Below are 17056 nucleotides of genomic sequence, written 5' to 3'. Positions count from 1 at the left end.
TCCTGAGCCTGGGCTCCAGCCCAAGCCCAGAAGGCTACCCTGCAATTAAACAGCCCCAAAGCCCAAACCTGGGCCAGTCGTGGGTTTTTATTGCAGTGTAGACATACCTCTTGGGGCTATTAACAGGAAGTTGGTGCTGTCCAGCAGAAACATTTCAGAGACAGCACTTATCTGTGTGCATTTGTGCAATATGCTTGCCATTTGTTCTGTTTGCAAGCATACCGGACTATTACCCTGTAGCTCCTTCTGCAAAATATGGCACTGGTTAGTGCTGGTTTCAAGGACCACTCAAATTGATCCTGAGACCTCCTGCTGAGGAAGTCTGCCTTCGTGTTCTCCCCAGCAAGCTGCAAGAGCTACTGGGTGGATTTGGACCTGCATGCACCACATCCAAAATTTTCTTGCCTCCACTAAGAATGCATTCTTCCCTGTTGATTGCTGAAGTATGTGGCCGTGGTGTGGTCTGTAAGCACCTGCACTACATGATGATGCAGAGATAGCTGAAAAGCTTTGAGGGATCACTGCAGTGCACTGAGTTCCAGCACACTCATATGAAGTCTGGACTCCCAGGTGTTCTAAAGGCCACATACCTGATGGTCTAGGCCAGCAGTTCTCAAATTGTGGGTCGGGACCCCTTTTTATTGGGGTTGCCAGGGCTGACTTAGACTTTCTGGGGCCCAGAACCAAAGCCCGAGGGCTTCAGCCCTGGGCATCGGGACTCAAGTTACAGGCCCCCTGCCTAGGGCTGAAGTCTTTGGGCTTTGCCCTCCCTGCCCAGCTGGGAGCTCGGGCTGGCTCAGGCTTCAACCAGGGGGGAGTAATTTTCATTGTCCAAAGGGGGTCACGGTGCCATGAAGTTTGAGAACCCCTGGTCTTGGCAAAATGCACACACCAGTCTAGACTGGAGGCAATGATGGCAACTGATGTGGGGAGCAAAGGATACCTTTCCCCCGCCCCCAGTGGCTGTTGTCCTTGTTTTCTCACCAATCAAGCTGTTGAGCACTCTAGGAAGAACAGTCTCCTTCAAAGGTCATGTATATTTGGTGTGTAATGATCTGTTCATGTTCACGCAAGCAAAGAATGAGATGTTGGTCAAAAAGGCTATCAGCTCTAATAGCCTTAGGAATATTTGTCTACCTATATTGGGACAACTGGCTGCTAAGCACCGCTCACAACAGGGCTTTTCCTCAGTGACTACTCTCAGAGAAGAACTGGTACAGACCACAATTTCCCCTGGATGTCTGAGGAGTGCATCAACTACCAGAAGGTGCTTGGTGAAGACTTTCAGTGTTGTGGACAAGCCAACAGGAAAGACTGAACTGATAATATCACATCTCCACACAGTGCCTCAGGCCCTTGAAGCAAATGTTGTCTGCCACATGAAAGTAAGCACTCTTTAAGTTGACAGTCACACACTAATCTCCCTGGAACAAGGAAAGGATAGCGTCCCCTGGAGTTAGCGTCATGAGCTTGAATTTTCTTATGTACTTGTTGAGGTTTCTGAGGTCCAGAATGGGTGTCAGACTGTCATTCTTCTTGGGGATCAGGAAATAGATGTAAAATCCTTTCCCTTGGTGTTGCGAAGGAACCTCAACTTTGGCTCTCTTCTTAAGAAGGGAATCCGCATCTTACAAAGGGATTCTCTCCTATGAGAGGTCCCCAAAGAGGGAGGTAACCACATGGTTGCTTGTGCAACCCTATTTCTGGAATTTCCTAACCTTTGAGAGCTTGACATCACAACTGTAATGCCCATTTAATGTATGTTTCTTTAAAATGTAACTTCCTAATTCTTTTAAACACTCCCCACCAAATATTGTGGAATCAGACTGACCCCCAACTTAACTCATCAACAGAGTTTGGACCATTCGGTCCACAGACATCTACTACTTGAGCTCACGGAGTAACTGGCAGCAGCAGCAGGTTGGCATCCTCCATGTGGACCAACACTAGAGTAGGATGACACACACTCTTTGCCAGTAGGTTTCACAGCTGACAGCAGAAGAATGCAGACTCAGGACTACCAGATTAAGTTCCAGGTTCTGAAGGGAGTGTTTGCTAGTGGTTAGAGACCCTTTTCCCCGTTTCACTCAGCCTCTCCCTGTCCTCTTCTGTTCTTAGCCTCTCTTCTCCAGCTTCTTCCCCCCCATCCCCATCTGGCTCCTATCCCCCAATTCTGCTCTTATTCCTTCCCTGGCTCCTGCTCTTACCCCCATTCCTCTATTCCTGCCCTTCCCCAGCTCCCGCTGTCTGTATCCCACTCTTCACTTCTATCTTCCTGCGGAGCTGGGCTAGAATATAACGAGTACCGGTGGAATCTTTGGAGAATTTAGCTAAAGTCTAACAAGCTTCTCCAGATCATGAGCAAATAGAAGTGTTCTGAGGTTCAGAACCTGTCCAAATATGGGCAAATTTTCATGGGGATAGCAAAAAAAGGCATCCCTCACAAGAGGGCGACTCCTCCCGCCTCAACAGGACCAAATTTCAAGTCCTTGGTCCAAAGTATGGAGCAAAATAGTTACAGGATTTTTTTTTTTAAAATGGGCAAAACAATGCACTTTCCCCTAATCTATTTCTTGGAAACGGCTGAATCATTTTTACTAAAACTCCCCTCCCTGACCAAAAAAACAAAAACAAAAAACAAACAAACACACATGCCCGAGACACTTAGCACGAAAAATTTCAGTCCAAACTGTTAAGTTTAGCAAAATTATAAGTAACTGAAAACAGGTTCTTATAATGGAAAGTATCTGGCAACCTTACCTGTGGCAACATTTTCTGCACTTCCTATAAGGAGGGTTATGATGGCACTGTAAAAGTATCTTTTGTGCCAAAAAAGTAATATTGGAAAGAAGCACAGCTGAACTGGTACAACATTTTCCATTTTAATACACAGGTTAACATAAAGCAAAGCAAAGTTTAAAAAGTTTAAAAACTATTTAAGCTATACTTCAGTCTGCCCTATCCAAACCTCAGCTCGGCTATGAGACCATTTGGGTATGTCTACAGTGCAATAAAATATCCATGGCTGGCTCGTGTCAGCTGACTTGGGACTCACGGGGGCTTGGGCTGGGAGGGCTATAAAATTGCTGTATAGATGTTTGGGCTCAGGCTGGAGTCTGGGCCCCTCCCCGTCATGGGATCTCAGAGCCTGAGTCAGGTGACACAGGCCAGTCACAGATGTTTTATTGCAGTGTAGACACATGTTTGTGGCCCTGTCTTCTCTTTTCTTTCTCATTTTTAAAACAGTGGATTTTATAAAAAAGAAAATAAAAATTATTTTAAAGGAACACAGAAAAATATTACATGGTATCTAAATATACAAAGCATTTAAACTGAATTAGTAGAGCCAATTTAAGTCACCCAAATGTAGGATAAGATCCTGCAATGTGCTGAGCATCTAATAGGTGATACTCAGAACCTCACTGGATCAAGATTCTTAATGATTTAGCAGAGATCAGCATGTGAACCATAAATATGACGACTGCATAATATTATTTATTTAACATGAACCAGGACTTCTCAAATGTTAATTTCAATGTATATCATCACCGGCCACTAGATTAAGAAATGTGAAATCTTCCTGAAAATAAAGTATCACTAAAATGGTTTCAAATCATCTAATCTATTCCAAAGGCTGAAAACGTGTTGCACCTAGATAAATGTTTTTTAATGTTTCTAAGATCTTAGGGCTTCCGTGCATTGTGGTCTGTTGAAGTAAATGAAAGCCATTTCTAATCAACGGCACAATTAAAAACTGCAAATAACTAAATTCGGTAAGATGACTGCTAGATTATTCTGCACATCAATACAAAACCAGACTTCAGTTGCCCCAAAACAGATTCTCCAATGTTTTCATTCTTTGGTCAACTTTACACAAAAAAAGTCACCTAGTAGACTCTCTTTCCAAAAACCCAATCCTGCCCCCCTCGTTCTTAAAATATTTAATTTTAAGAAATGAAGCGAGAGCTTTACAGGGCAGTTTTGAAACACAGATTGAGAACCACTACTTAAAAGTAATCTAATAATAGCCCCAAAAGCTGAAATTTAATGTAATAGTTTTATTCTTTAGGGACACATTAAATTTTAATGTATCTTCTTAAAGTCCTAGACAGTTATCATTAATTTTAGCTGACTGAGAATCAGAATGACGTTGCTCCAAACAACAAAGATATTTTGGACCTCTCTCTGAGCACCCCATTGTGGTTTCTTTTCTGAGGGTCTCCTGTGTTTGGGACCTGGGCCTCTGGCAGATTCCTTTAAAGTGCTGCTTTTGCCAGGGCAATAATGTCCTTCACCAGCAAACCCCAAAGGCTTCCCTTTCGTCCGCCTTTCCAACAAAAATAGACTCTACACTATAAATACCACTGGACCTGTCTCACCTCTGCTGGGTTTGAAGTTTCAGCCTCTCCATTTCTCTGTTCTTCCCTGTGACTCAATCTCCTGAGAGAAACTTCCTGCGAGTACTGCCCCTTCACTGGGCTCACTACATAGCTAATGCTGTCTCCTGCAATTATACCTTTCTCCCACTCCCCACCCTTCCTTATACAGCCTCTCCTCCCAGGAGATTGTCACACACTCTTTCTTTTGAGTTCCTCCCTCAACCTGACTACGCCCTCTCCAGGTATACCAGATGGAGCTCTCAAGCTCTCTCTAACCATTCCTGGGCCAGCGTGGGCTTTGTATACCCCATCACAGGGCCACAAATGCAACCATCTACTACCCAAATCAAAAAGAAAAGGAGTACTTGTGGCACCTTAGAGACTAACAAATTTATCTGAGCATAAGCTTTCGTGAGCTACAGCTCACTTCATCGGATCAAAGTTTTCCATGAGAGCTGAGTGATATGCTAAAGAGATTTAAACTTCTGGCTTAATTATTTACATCTGCTATGGTTTCTTACCTGTATTAGACCTGGCACAATCTCTGGTAAAAGCTGAGCAAGCGTTTCTTTAGATACTCTCTCTATCACTTTTGTCTGCATTTTGATTGCAGCCAGATTAATGGGGTAATCTGCAGTTTGGATAATGGGACAAAGTACTTTGATGCACTGATCTGGGCTAATGGAAGTCGCCAGCATTGAAGCAGCTTCTTCAGCAGATCTCACCACCTAAAAAAAGATTAAATAAAACAATGGAGAAAATAGTTTTAAAAAAAGCTCGTGCAGTCTAAATTCTGACAGTTCTGCTCTTGAACCTTGCAGTGAAATCAATATATTTTTATTTAGTTTTATTTACAGCTCTACAGTATTGTAAAATGATTTGGACTGGAAGAGACCATTGGAAACAAATTTTCAAAAATCCTCAGCACCCAGCAGTTCCTAAATGGAAGCGGCTCTTCTGAAAATGTGGGTAATAATCTAGGCCTACCTCTGCATTGTGGCAATACAGACATCAGCATTCCCCAAGTCTCCCTGGCAATAGGTGCTGAGTCAAGCCTGGAATCTCTTTAGTGATTGCTATTCCACATTCACCCTGGACACACTGCTGAAGTCTCAGTTAATATTTTTAACACACAATTTCCCTACTGTAACTCTCTACTTCTTCAAAAAGAAAAGGAGTACTTGTGGCACCTTAGGCCTGGTCTACCCTTCGAGTTTATGTCGGATTTAGCAGCGTTACATCGAATTAACCCTGCACTCATCCACACAACAAAGCCATTTTTTTCGACATAAAGGGCTCTTAAAACCGATTTCCGTACTCCTCCCCAACGAGGGGATTAGCGCTGAAATCGCCGTTTTAAATTAGGGTTAGTGAGGACGCAATTCGAAGGTATTGGCCTCCGGGAGCTATCCCACAGTGCACCATTGTGACCGCTCTGGACAGCGCTCTGAACTCGGATGCACTGGCCAGGTGTACAGGAAAAGCCCCGAGAATTTTTGACTCTCATTTCCTGTTTGGCCAGGCGAGCTCATCAGTACAGGTGACCATACAGTCCCAGAATCGAAAAAGAGCTCCAGCATGGACCAAACGGGATGTACTGGATCTGATCACTGTATGGGGAGAGGAATCCGTGCTATCAGAACTACGTTCCAAAAGACGAAATGCCAAAACATTTAAAAAAACCTCTGAGGCCATGAGGGACAGAGGCTACAGCAGGGACGCAACACAGTGCCGCGTGAAACTTAAGGAGCTCAAACAAGCCTACCAGAAAACCAAAGAATCAAATGGACGCTCTGGGACAGAGCCCCAGACATGCCGCTTCTACGCTGAGCTGCATGCAATTCTAGGGGGGGGCCGCCACCACTACCCCACCCCTGTCCGTGGATTCTGATGATGGGGTACTCTCCCCCATGCCTGAGGACTTTGCGGATGGGGAAGAAGAGGACGACGAGCTTGAGGAGAGCACACTGCACACCATTCTCCCCGACAGCCATGATCTTTTTCTCACCCTGACTGAAATACCCTCCCAACCCAACGAAGCCGGAGAAGGGACCTCTGGTGAGTGTACCTTTTTAAATATAATACATGTTATAAAAGCAAGCGTTTTTTAATGATTAAGTAGTCCTGAGAACTTAGGATGCATTCGTGGCCAGTACAGCTACTGGAAAAGTCCGTTAACATGTCTGGGGAGGGAGCGGAAATCCTCCAGGGACATCTCCATGAAGCTCTCCTGGAGGTACTCTAAAAGCCTTTGCAGAAGGTTTCTGGGGAGAGCAGCCTTCTTCCGTCCTCCATGGTAGGACACTTTACCACACCATGCTAGTAGCAAGTAATCTGGTATCATTGCATGACAGAGCCTGGCAGCGTATGGTCCCAGTGTTAGCTGGCATTCAAGCAACATCCGTTCTTTATCTGTCTGTATTATCCTCAGGGGAGTGATATCGTTCGTGGTAATCCGGTTGAAATAGGGGAATTAAGGGGACATTCAGAGGTGGCCATTCCTACTGGGCTGTTTGCCTGTGGCTGAAAAGAAATCCTCCCCGCAGTCAGCCACGCCGGGGGGTGGGGCGGCATTGGCGCTGAGCTGTTCGCATTTGGCGAGCAGGGATCTTCCCTGATACCAGCCACGCGGTGGGGGGAGGGGTAAAGTGATCATCCCAGAGAATTGGATGGGGTGGGGGGAGGGTTAGTTTGGTTTCTGCTGCTGCACGTTAACAGGAAAACTGCAGCACTAAATGGCCAACTCAACGTGCTTTGCTTGGTATGGGAGAGGAGGGCGCTCCTGTTATGAAGGTTACAGAAGTCAAAAGACTATGGCTTACCCTGGCCACCTGCAAGTCGAATTCTGTTGCCCATCACTGCGTGTGTGATCTCTAACACCAAAGCCGCAGGCACTCAATATAAGATGCAAAATGCGATCTTGTACCAAAAATCACATGTGCTACGTAATGTGAATAGTGTTGTTCACCGTGCAAGAGTATACCCATTGTTCTGTAAAATGTATCTTTTAAAATACTTCACTCCCTTTTTTTCCTCCAGCAGCTGCAAATGTTTCAAGCCTCCCTCCTCCGTCCTAAAGGCTATCTCAGATCAGGCGGTGAAAAAAAACGCACGCGTGATTAAATGTTCTCTGAGCTCATGCAGTTGTCCGGCACTGACAGAGCTCAGCAGAATGTGTGGAGGGACACAATAGCAGAGTACAGGAAAGTGGCCGATGAATGTGAGGAGAGGTGGTGGCATGAGGCAACGCTGGGGCTACTGCGGGATCAAACGGACATGCTCCAGCGTCTGGTGGAGGTTCATGAACGGCAGCACGATCACAGACTGCCGCTGCAACCCCTGTTTAACTGCCCTCCCTCCTCCCCAAGTTCCATAGCCTCCTCACCCAGACGCCCAAGAACGCGGGGGTGGAGGCTCCGGGCACCCAACCACTCCACCCCAGTGGACAGCCCAAGCAACAGAAGGCTGGCATTCAACAAGTTTTAAAGTGGCCTTTTCCTTCCCTCCTACCCTCCTCCCACATCCCATCCGGGCTACCCTGTGAGTTATCTCCCTATTTTTATAATCAATTAATAAAGAATACATGTTTTTTAAACGATAGTTACTTTACTTTCTTTGCAAGCAAGCTGTGATCGAAGTGGAGAGGGTGGGTGGCTTACAGGGAATTTAGAGGCAACCAAGGGGGCGGGTTTTCATCAAGGAGAAACAAACAGAAGTGTCACACAGTACCCTGGCCAGTCATGAAACTGGTTTTCAAAGCTTCTTTGATGCACCTCGCTTCCTGCTGTGCTCTTCTAACCGCCCTGCTGTCTGGCTATGCGTATTCAGCGGCCAGGCGATTTGCATCAACTCCCATCCCGCCATAAACGTCTCCCCCTTATTCTCACAGAGATTGTGGAGCACACAGCAAGCAGCAATAACAATGGGAATACTGGTTTCGCTGAGGTCTGAGCGAGTCAGTAAACTGCGCCAGCAACCCTTTAAATGTCCAAATGCACACTCTACCACCATTCTGCACTTGCTCAGCCTATAGTTGAACAGCTCCTTACTACTGTCTAGCGTGCCTGTGTACGGCTTCATGAGCCAGGGCATTAAGGGGTAGGCTGGGTCCCCAAGGATAACTACAGGCATTTCAACATCCCCAATAATTATTTTCTGGTCTGGGAAGCAAATCCCTTCCTGCAGCCATTTAAACAGACCAGAGTTCCTAAAGACACGAGCATCATGAACCTTTCCCGGCCATCCCATGTTGATGTCGGTGAAACGTACCTTGTGATCCACCAGTGCTTGCAGCACCATTGAAAAGTACCCCTTGCCGTTTATGTACTGGCTGCCCTGGTGGTCTGGTCCCAAGATAGGAATATGCGTTCCGTCTATAACCCCACCACAGTTAGGGAATCCCATTGCAACAAAGCCATCTAGTATGACCTGCACATTTCCCAGAATCACTACCTTTGACAGCAGCAGCTCAATGATTGCGTTAGCTACTTGCATCACAGCAACCCCCACAGTAGATTTGTCCACTCCAAATTGATTACCAACTGACCGGTAGCTGTCTGGCGTTGCAAGCTTCCACAGGGCTATTGCCACTCGCTTGTGAACTGTGCGGGCTGCTCTCATCTTGGTATTCTTGTGCTTCAGGGTAGGGGAAAGCAGGTCACAAAGTTCCATGAAAGTGCCCTTACACATGCGAAAGTTTCGCAGCCACTGGGAATCATTCCATACCTGCAACCCTATGCGGTCCCACCACTCTGTGCTTGTTTCCCGGGCCCAAAATCGGCATTCCACGGCATGAGCCTGCCCCAGTAACACCATGATCTCCGAATTGCTGGGGACCGCGGTTTTAGAGAAATCTGTGTTCATGTCCTCATCACCGCGCTGCTGCTGCCTTCTCACCTGGTTTTTCAGGTGCTGGTTATGCATAAACTGCATGATAATGCGCGAGGTGTTTACAATGGTCATAACTGCTGCGGTGAGCTGAACGGGCTCTATGCTTGCTGTGCTATGGCGTCTGCTTGGGCAATCCAGGGAAAAGGGCGCAAAACGATTGTCTGCCGTTGCTCTGACGGAGGGAGGGGCAACTGACAACATGGCTTACAGGGTTGGCTTACAGGGAATTAAAATCAACAAAGGCGGTGGCTTTGCATCAAGGAGAAACAGAATGGCCCCCTCAAGGATAGAACTCAAAACCCTGGGTTTAGCAGGCCGTTGATTTCATGGAAGGAGGAAGAAAGGGAGGAGAAAAAGAATACAAAACAAATCTGGTCTATTTCTTGTTTTGATCCACTTCATCTATCTTTATACATCTTGCTGGCAGCAGACGGTGCAGCACAACTGCTAGCCATCGTCATCTCCTGGGTGCTCAGCAGAAGACGGTGCAGTATGACTGCTAGCCATCGTCATCTCCTGGCTGCTCAGAAGACGGTGCAGTAGGACTGCCGGCAGAACTGAATTGCCATGAGACGAAACTTAAAAGGGAAATGACCTGGCTGAGTCACTCCCATGTTTGCCCAGTCGCCCCTGACCGACCTCACCGAGGTCGGCTAAAAGAGCACCCTGGAGTATGGCGACGATGGCTACCAGTCATACTGCACTGTCTGCTGCCAAAAGGCAATGAGCTGCTGCTGTGTAGCAACGCAGTACCGCGTCTGCCAGCACCCAGGAGACATACGGTGACTGTGAGCTGAGTGGGCTCCATGCTTGCCCTGGTATGGCATCTGCACAGGTAACCCAGGAAAAAAGGTGCGAAAAGATTGTCTGCCATTGCTTTCACAGAGGGAGGAAGGGAGGGCCTGACGATATGTACCCAGAACCACCCACGACAATGTTTTTTCCCCACCAGGCATTGCAATTTCTACCCAGAATTCAAATGGGCAGCGGGAACTGTGGGATAGCTACCCACAGTGCAACGCTCTGGAAGTCGACGGCTGCCTCAGTACTGTGGACGCACTCTGCCGACTAAATGCACTTAGCGCATTTGTGTGGGGTCACACACAATCGACTGTATAAAAACGCTTTCTACAAAACCGAATTCTATAAATTCGACCTAATTTCGTAGTGTAGACATGGCCGTAGAGACTAACTAATTTATTTAAGCATAAGCTTAGTCTCTAAGGTGCCACAAGTACTCCTTTTCTTTTTGCGGATACAGACTAACATGGCTGCTAGTCTCTACTTCTTGTAGGTCCTTGCTGATCAGAGACACAGATTTTCCATTCATTCAAGAAAATTATTTTAGAACAGCACATACATTTTTACGTTGGCTAGAAGTCTAGAAGTTACGCATAAAAGTTAGAAATTAAGTCTAGAAGTTAGGCATAAAAGTTAGAAAAAAAATAGTTGAAGATTCTGGTGCTAATTTTTGCTAATAGAGGATTTAGTAAGGGAACAAAACAGTAATTAGTTGTGTGCTAACAGCTTGCAGATCAAGAGGATGTGGATACAAATGTGGATATTGGACAGGTTTCTACCCTAAAAGGCATGCTTCTGCAACTGTGCTCCCTGCTGGATGGCACTACACACAGCCAGGTTTGTGATGTACAGAGTGCTGCTTGCTACGTGAAGCTCTAGAATGTCCCCCTTCACTGGTTGCTTCTGGGAGGGGGTAGGGTGAGTTTGAACTCACATGCCAGGACTTGCACTTTCCCTGTCCACTTCCAGGGAAGTAGGAGGGGTGAATGCACCAATACTCTCCCTGCCACTTCTGGCGATTGTCTGCAGGGACTCACGGAATGGTGAGGAGGAAGAGTCTACAAAGCTCTCGTTCTGTCCCCAACTCTGCCCCCCTTTCTCCCTTTGTTTCTCTCTTTCATGAACACAGCTAGGGAAAGGGTGTGGAATGGGGAAGTGAAAACAAGTGATGGAGAGAATGTAATAATGAATATAATGTATGGAATAAATGGGGAGGGAAGAAAAAGAGGAAACAATGAGAGACTAATGTGAGAGGGCAGGGGCGTGGGAGAGACTGCAGTCACAAGTTTCAAAAACTTGAGCTCAGGCAATCAATTAGTTCCACACAGTGTAAAAAAAAATTTGGAAAAAAAACATTGGTGAAAGTTAAGTTTTAAAAAATGAGAGGAATGTTTACTTCTTTCTTTGCCTGCCGTCCTCAAAAGCAATATTTATGTGAATTGCTTAATTTTATGTAGGGTTGCCAACTTTCTAATCGCACAAAACTGAACACTCTTGCCCCGCCCCCGTCCCGAGGCCCCACCCCTTCTCTGAGGCCACCCTTCCCACTCACTTCATCCCCATCCCTCTGTCGCTTGCTCTCACCCACCCTTGCTCACTTTCACCGGGCTGGGGCAATGGGTTGGGGTGAGGGTTCTTGGGTGGGGCCAGGGGTGCAGGCTCCAGGAGGGAGTTTGGGTGTGGGGGGGGGGCCTCAGGGTTGGGGCAGCAGGTTCAGGGTGCAGGCTCCAGGTGGCGCTTACCTCAGGTGACTCCCCAGAAGTGGTGACATGTCCCTCAGCTCCTAGGCGCAGGGACAGCCAGGTGGCTCTGCCCACAGGGGCCTCCCCCGCCTCTCCCACTGGCTGCGGTTCCTGGCCAGTGGAAGCTGTGGAGCTGGCGCTCGGGGCAGGGGCAGCGTGCAGAGTCCCCTTGAAATTACTTGTCTCCCCCAACACTCTACCCAGCCACTAATTGGCCAAAGATACCAGGTAGGGAAAAAGCTGAGGTCCCATGCCGCACTGATTCCAGTGGCAGGGCAGCGTTCTTCTGTTTGAAGGGGCATGTTTAAAGCTGCATGACCCCCGGGACTGCACAAACAGTTTAAAACCATGAAGTCGCACTATTCACAGCACATATGTTACAGCAAACAACATGTCAAGGAATTTCTAAAGTGTTGGTATCTTTATGCATAATTGAAAGCATTTCTGTATATTATTAAAATGGATTATCAATGGATTACCAGGCTCTGGATTAACCATGTTGCTACAAAACATTTTAGAATTCATCAATGGACACAGAACCTGGTAATTCTTCTATCTCTGATCATCATATATGATGTTTGCAACAACACCATGCCATACAAATAGATTCTCATAGGGTTTTCCATTGACATCTTTCATTTACTTTTAAAGAGCTGCTACATCTCCAGGTGGCATACTAGACACAACTTGCAGTCAGATTAATTTAGTTGTTTTAGAGACATACTAAAATGATTACAACCACGATATTTGCTCCTTTTCTTCTGTTTACAAAAATTATATCAAGATGTATCTTTTTTCACCTTTCCCTCTGTTGAACTAGATGTAGCATACATTTAATGCTTCTGCTTTTCTGAGAAATAAACTTTGAAAAGCAAAAACATGATGGTGATGATACAATATAAAAACGTTTCCCTGTGTACACATTTCTCCCAGGACCTATAGCTTAAAAGGAAGGTAATCTCCTTTATCCTTCTAGTAGTCCTGAAAGTGATCCATCTGATGCTCATAGTTAGTTGGGTGCATGTGTGTCTCATTTGGGGACAATAGCTAAGTAGGAATCCATTTTATTTGGGTTGCAATTGTGCATTTCAGGGTCCATAAATCAGTAATTCTTCCTACTGTAACATGCCTTTATTAACCAATATTTACTGAATCCTTGACTATCAAACCAATTACTTCCCCACTGGCATCTGAATCATTTATCAAGCATATTCTTTGAATGTTACATTTGATTTGTGCTTTGACATGTGTCACATCCTCAAATACACAAAACACACAGAGCCGCTTACTAACCTCCTTATGAGGATCCTTATGAGCTTCTAGTGTCTTCATAATTGTAAGCTCTGCATAATTTTTAAATCTTGCTGGTTGGTTCCTTAGAATTTCTCTTAAAACTTTCAATGCCAAAGCTCTGATTGCATGCTAAAGGTTAAATATTGTATATAATTGAGTTATTTCTCTTTGAACAAACAATGTGCTTTTAATATTAGCTCAGCAATTGGACACAAACTTGTTTGATAGTGGAAATATAATGTAAATTATAATATGCTCCCCCCAAATGCATACAGTACAAGCCTATTCATTCAAGCTCGAAGCACATGGAACTATCAGAAAAATCTTTACAGCATCCCAACCCATATTCTCACCCCCTCTCTTTACATATATCTTACATGGTGTTATGAAGTTTTTACCAAGCAATGTATGTAGATGCAATGTATGCCTGCAAAATCACAAGCAACATATGCAGATCATCCCAAGCGAGTGCTAATAAAACCTTTACACAACATTACCACCATATTTTGTCTAAACCACTTATTTTACCCAAAAATGGCTTAGAAATATTTTAGTTTTCAAAAATGTTATTGCAATTTTTGAGTACCTCTGATTGAGAAGACACGTCTACTTACAAGTCTAACTATGGCATACTAATTATACAAAACTGAAAGGGACTTGCCAATTATAACAACTACATTTTAGAAACCTCCAAAAGTACTTAAAATTTATTTCCTATACATAATATTGTATGTGTTTTAGGATTTTATACCTTGGAACATAGCAGGGGCCAGCAAAAGCTGTTTCGTATCCTCCCAGAAAGCTAGGGAAACCTCCTTTCCAAAAGAGGAGAATATGGGATAGGAGGGAGATGTATACACTAGGGATGTAAAATATTCAATGGTTAAATGGTTAACTGGTAAGTGTTAGTCTTACCATTAACCCACCGTAACCGTTAATCCGCTTCGTGCAGGTCTTCAACCAGTTCTCCTGCAACAGAGACTGACCCAAGCCCCAGCTGTGCTGGCAGGAGCGGCCCCCAGCCCAGTCGGGGGTGGGGGGGGGAGAGAAGGGGTGTGTAAAGTAGTCCCCGGCCTCCCAGTGCCACTGGAAGGGTTTGGCTGCGGAGGCGGATGGCGCACTGGTCAGTGAAGGGAAGGAAAGCTGCTGCTGGGGTGGCATGGAGTGACTGTGTTGGCCGCATCGGGACAAACTAGGTACCTGGTCCCCTCTCCTTTTAATTGGCTATCTGGTTAAACAATATAATTTTATAGTTTAAATGGTGATCTTTCTAAATGATATTTACGTCCGTATTATACACACACTTCTTATTTAGACATTTTTTAAAGGCAAGCTTTGAATGGCCCACTTAGAAGGTGATCTACAAATAAGAATACTTTGAATTTCATAGTAATTAGCGGAATACCCCCAACCCTAAGGTAAAAAAAGGATGAGCAACCAATTTTAAGCTTCCATAACTCCCACCCCACAGTTCAAATGAATAGTACCCACTGTGCATAATATGCATTATACTGTCATCCACCACAAAAATCACCTGAAACATGAAGCCAGTATAGGAAGCAGGGCAGGGAGAACCAGAGAAATGCCCTTTTGATACGAAAGGGTGTATATTTTTCAGTTATTTTTTATTTTCTTTTTTTAAATTGCTAGCTCAACATAAATATGTAGTATGGAGAAAAAGCCATGTACCTGACCCCTATCCAGTCCATTACCAGATGCTAGATTGTATATGCCTAATGCACAGAACACTGGACAGAGTTGGAGTCAACAAGACTGGACACTGGGAGAACCCAAAAGACAAAAAAACCCTGTAAAGTAAACATGACGACTGCCTCTTTTTACTTTTTGGGGCATTGAGATTATTTGAAATTTAATGGCATTTTCTTAGTCCCATTTGTAGATTGTCATTAAAAAGTATTTTACTGCTACCTGGTACTTGTCTATCCCTTCCTAGAGATACCATTTAAACGCAATATGAATTTCATCCATGTGAAGTGTTATTGAAGAATGGACCCTAATGTCAAAAGCAATTTCCATGCACGGTCAACTTTGGGTTTGTCTGAACTTACCTCTTTGTCCCCAAGAGTTTCAAGTAACAGAAGTAGTATCGTTTTGAAGTGCTCATCCCAAACACCAAAGGACTCTTCTTGAGTCAATTTCATAAGCTCATACAAAGCAGCCTTTCTTTCTTCAACTCTCTCATTATGGTTTGACAATTCCTTCAGTAACTCTGCAACCAGATCAGAATGGTCCATGGGAGGCTCTATTAAAAAGGAATAAATGGACATATTCCTCAAACTGTAGAGGTGATAAAAAGTAACTCCTATCACATAATGCAGTGATACTTTCTAGGCTGATAGCCTTAAAACTATTTTCTTTTCCTCAGCTCTGTCTGCAAGGACATTTTTACTCTCAAAATGAACACAAATACTGTATTTTCAGTGTGGTCAGCATTCCTGAGCAACAAATGTCTGGCATCATGGCAAAAAACAACTTGCAAATGAACTGACTGCAGCTTGAATCTTCCAATGACTGAACAGGTATGTGAAGCTGATTAGACTAAGAATTCCACAGGGCTGCCACTGCTGAGGCTGCTGTCCCTAGGACAAGCTCTCTCTGTGTAGGAGAATTTAAAAAAATATACGGGAGGGATACCATAATGATGAGCAAGGCATGAATAACTAGACTGATACTTATACAGACTGGGCAGTCAACCCAAGATGCCTGCAAAACTTCAATAAAACCTGGTCTCCAATGTGAATTCAAATATCAAGTTGTTGTCTTTACTTCGTTACCAAATAGTAAGACATCTCTGGCCTTTGAAAAGGGAACTCTTCTGCCTGTGTCTTGCTGTCCAGGTAGAAGATTAAGAACCTCACAGTACTTTTGAAGGAAAAAAGGTAAAAGATACAAACAAAAAAATCTCTCTCTCAAATAAACTTCTATTTTACAAGGCACATAATGGAAGGAGTCAAATTTTCTCACATCTGCAAAACATGGCAATTAAGCAGAGACAGTCTTGTACCTTTCTCTAGGACTATTTTATGTTGACACTAAGCTACCAGTGAAATATTTCTGCAACAAAATTTGTTATGACATCACATATAGATAAATCACATGTTAATCAGTCTTTGAGTTTATTATTACATTATTACTCTTTAGTAACAATAAGTCACTTTAGGGAGACTAAACTAGGAAAAAGTGATTTAATTAGAGCTGTGTAAATTTTCACCATCTACTGAATATTTTAGATCAAAACTTTTTCTGCAGTGCACAAAACAGAACTCCATTTGTTCTATTTATCCTCTGTTTTGGATGAATAGCCAAGGACATGGATACATGAAAACAAAAATGGTTTATTCAAGTAGTCCCTTCTCCCCTTCATCCAGAAATGAGTATGTTAGAGTTTTATATGACTAAAAATGCATGCTTGCAAATTCTATAAATAGACCATTAATGTTCATCTAAAGGATACACTGAAACTGTTTTTTGCCTCAACCCTATGATAGTCATTAATTAGTACAGAGGACTGGAACAGAAAATACTTTTACTAAATATGATTATTTTTAGTACCAAGGCCAATTAGTCCTACCACACACACTGAAGGTAAGTTCCCATGCTAAATTTTATTATTGGGAACACATACTGACATTATATTAGGGAAACGAGGCATATACTCTGCCCTGACAGGTTAATTCCACAGTATAAATTTCATCAGTATGATATTCTCATCAACCTTGCTGATGTCACACATTCCAAGGTTATTGCATAAGTTCATGTCCTAAGAAATTTAGCAGTTTTTGAAGGATTGACATTGTATAATACTGCTCTGGGTACCAAACAAATAAATTAAATGCATAGTATGAATTGGTAGTTAATGCAACGCTAATTTTTTTAAAAGGCTCCAGAGGCGATCATGCAAATTACAGTGCGCTAAGCATAACTTCAGTA

The 17056-nt window shown here is 44.1% G+C and overlaps 1 protein-coding gene across 50 annotated transcripts in view; it reads right to left on the bottom strand.

Moving 5' to 3' along the window:
• Window positions 1-17056, bottom strand: part of CLASP2 (cytoplasmic linker associated protein 2) — a 273178-nt gene that overhangs the window by 8852 nt on the left and 247270 nt on the right. For 47 of the 50 annotated variants that reach the window (XM_037890139.2, XM_037890148.2, XM_037890167.2 and 44 more), the window contains 3 exons: window positions 15175-15368; window positions 13106-13234; window positions 4901-5107 (listed from right to left, as the gene is read on the bottom strand). In XM_037890139.2, the coding sequence (XP_037746067.1) occupies window positions 4901-5107; window positions 13106-13234; window positions 15175-15368 (530 nt within the window). The remainder of the gene's footprint in view (window positions 1-4900; window positions 5108-13105; window positions 13235-15174; window positions 15369-17056) is intronic. The other 3 variants (XM_043540698.1, XM_043540702.1, XM_043540703.1) reach the window with 1 other exon arrangement.

This window comes from Chelonia mydas, chromosome 2, assembly GCF_015237465.2.
Source record: "Chelonia mydas isolate rCheMyd1 chromosome 2, rCheMyd1.pri.v2, whole genome shotgun sequence".
Taxonomy (NCBI): domain Eukaryota; kingdom Metazoa; phylum Chordata; order Testudines; family Cheloniidae; genus Chelonia; species Chelonia mydas.
Note: the sequence above shows the minus strand (reverse complement) of the source record. Positions and strands in the feature narration are given on the sequence as shown.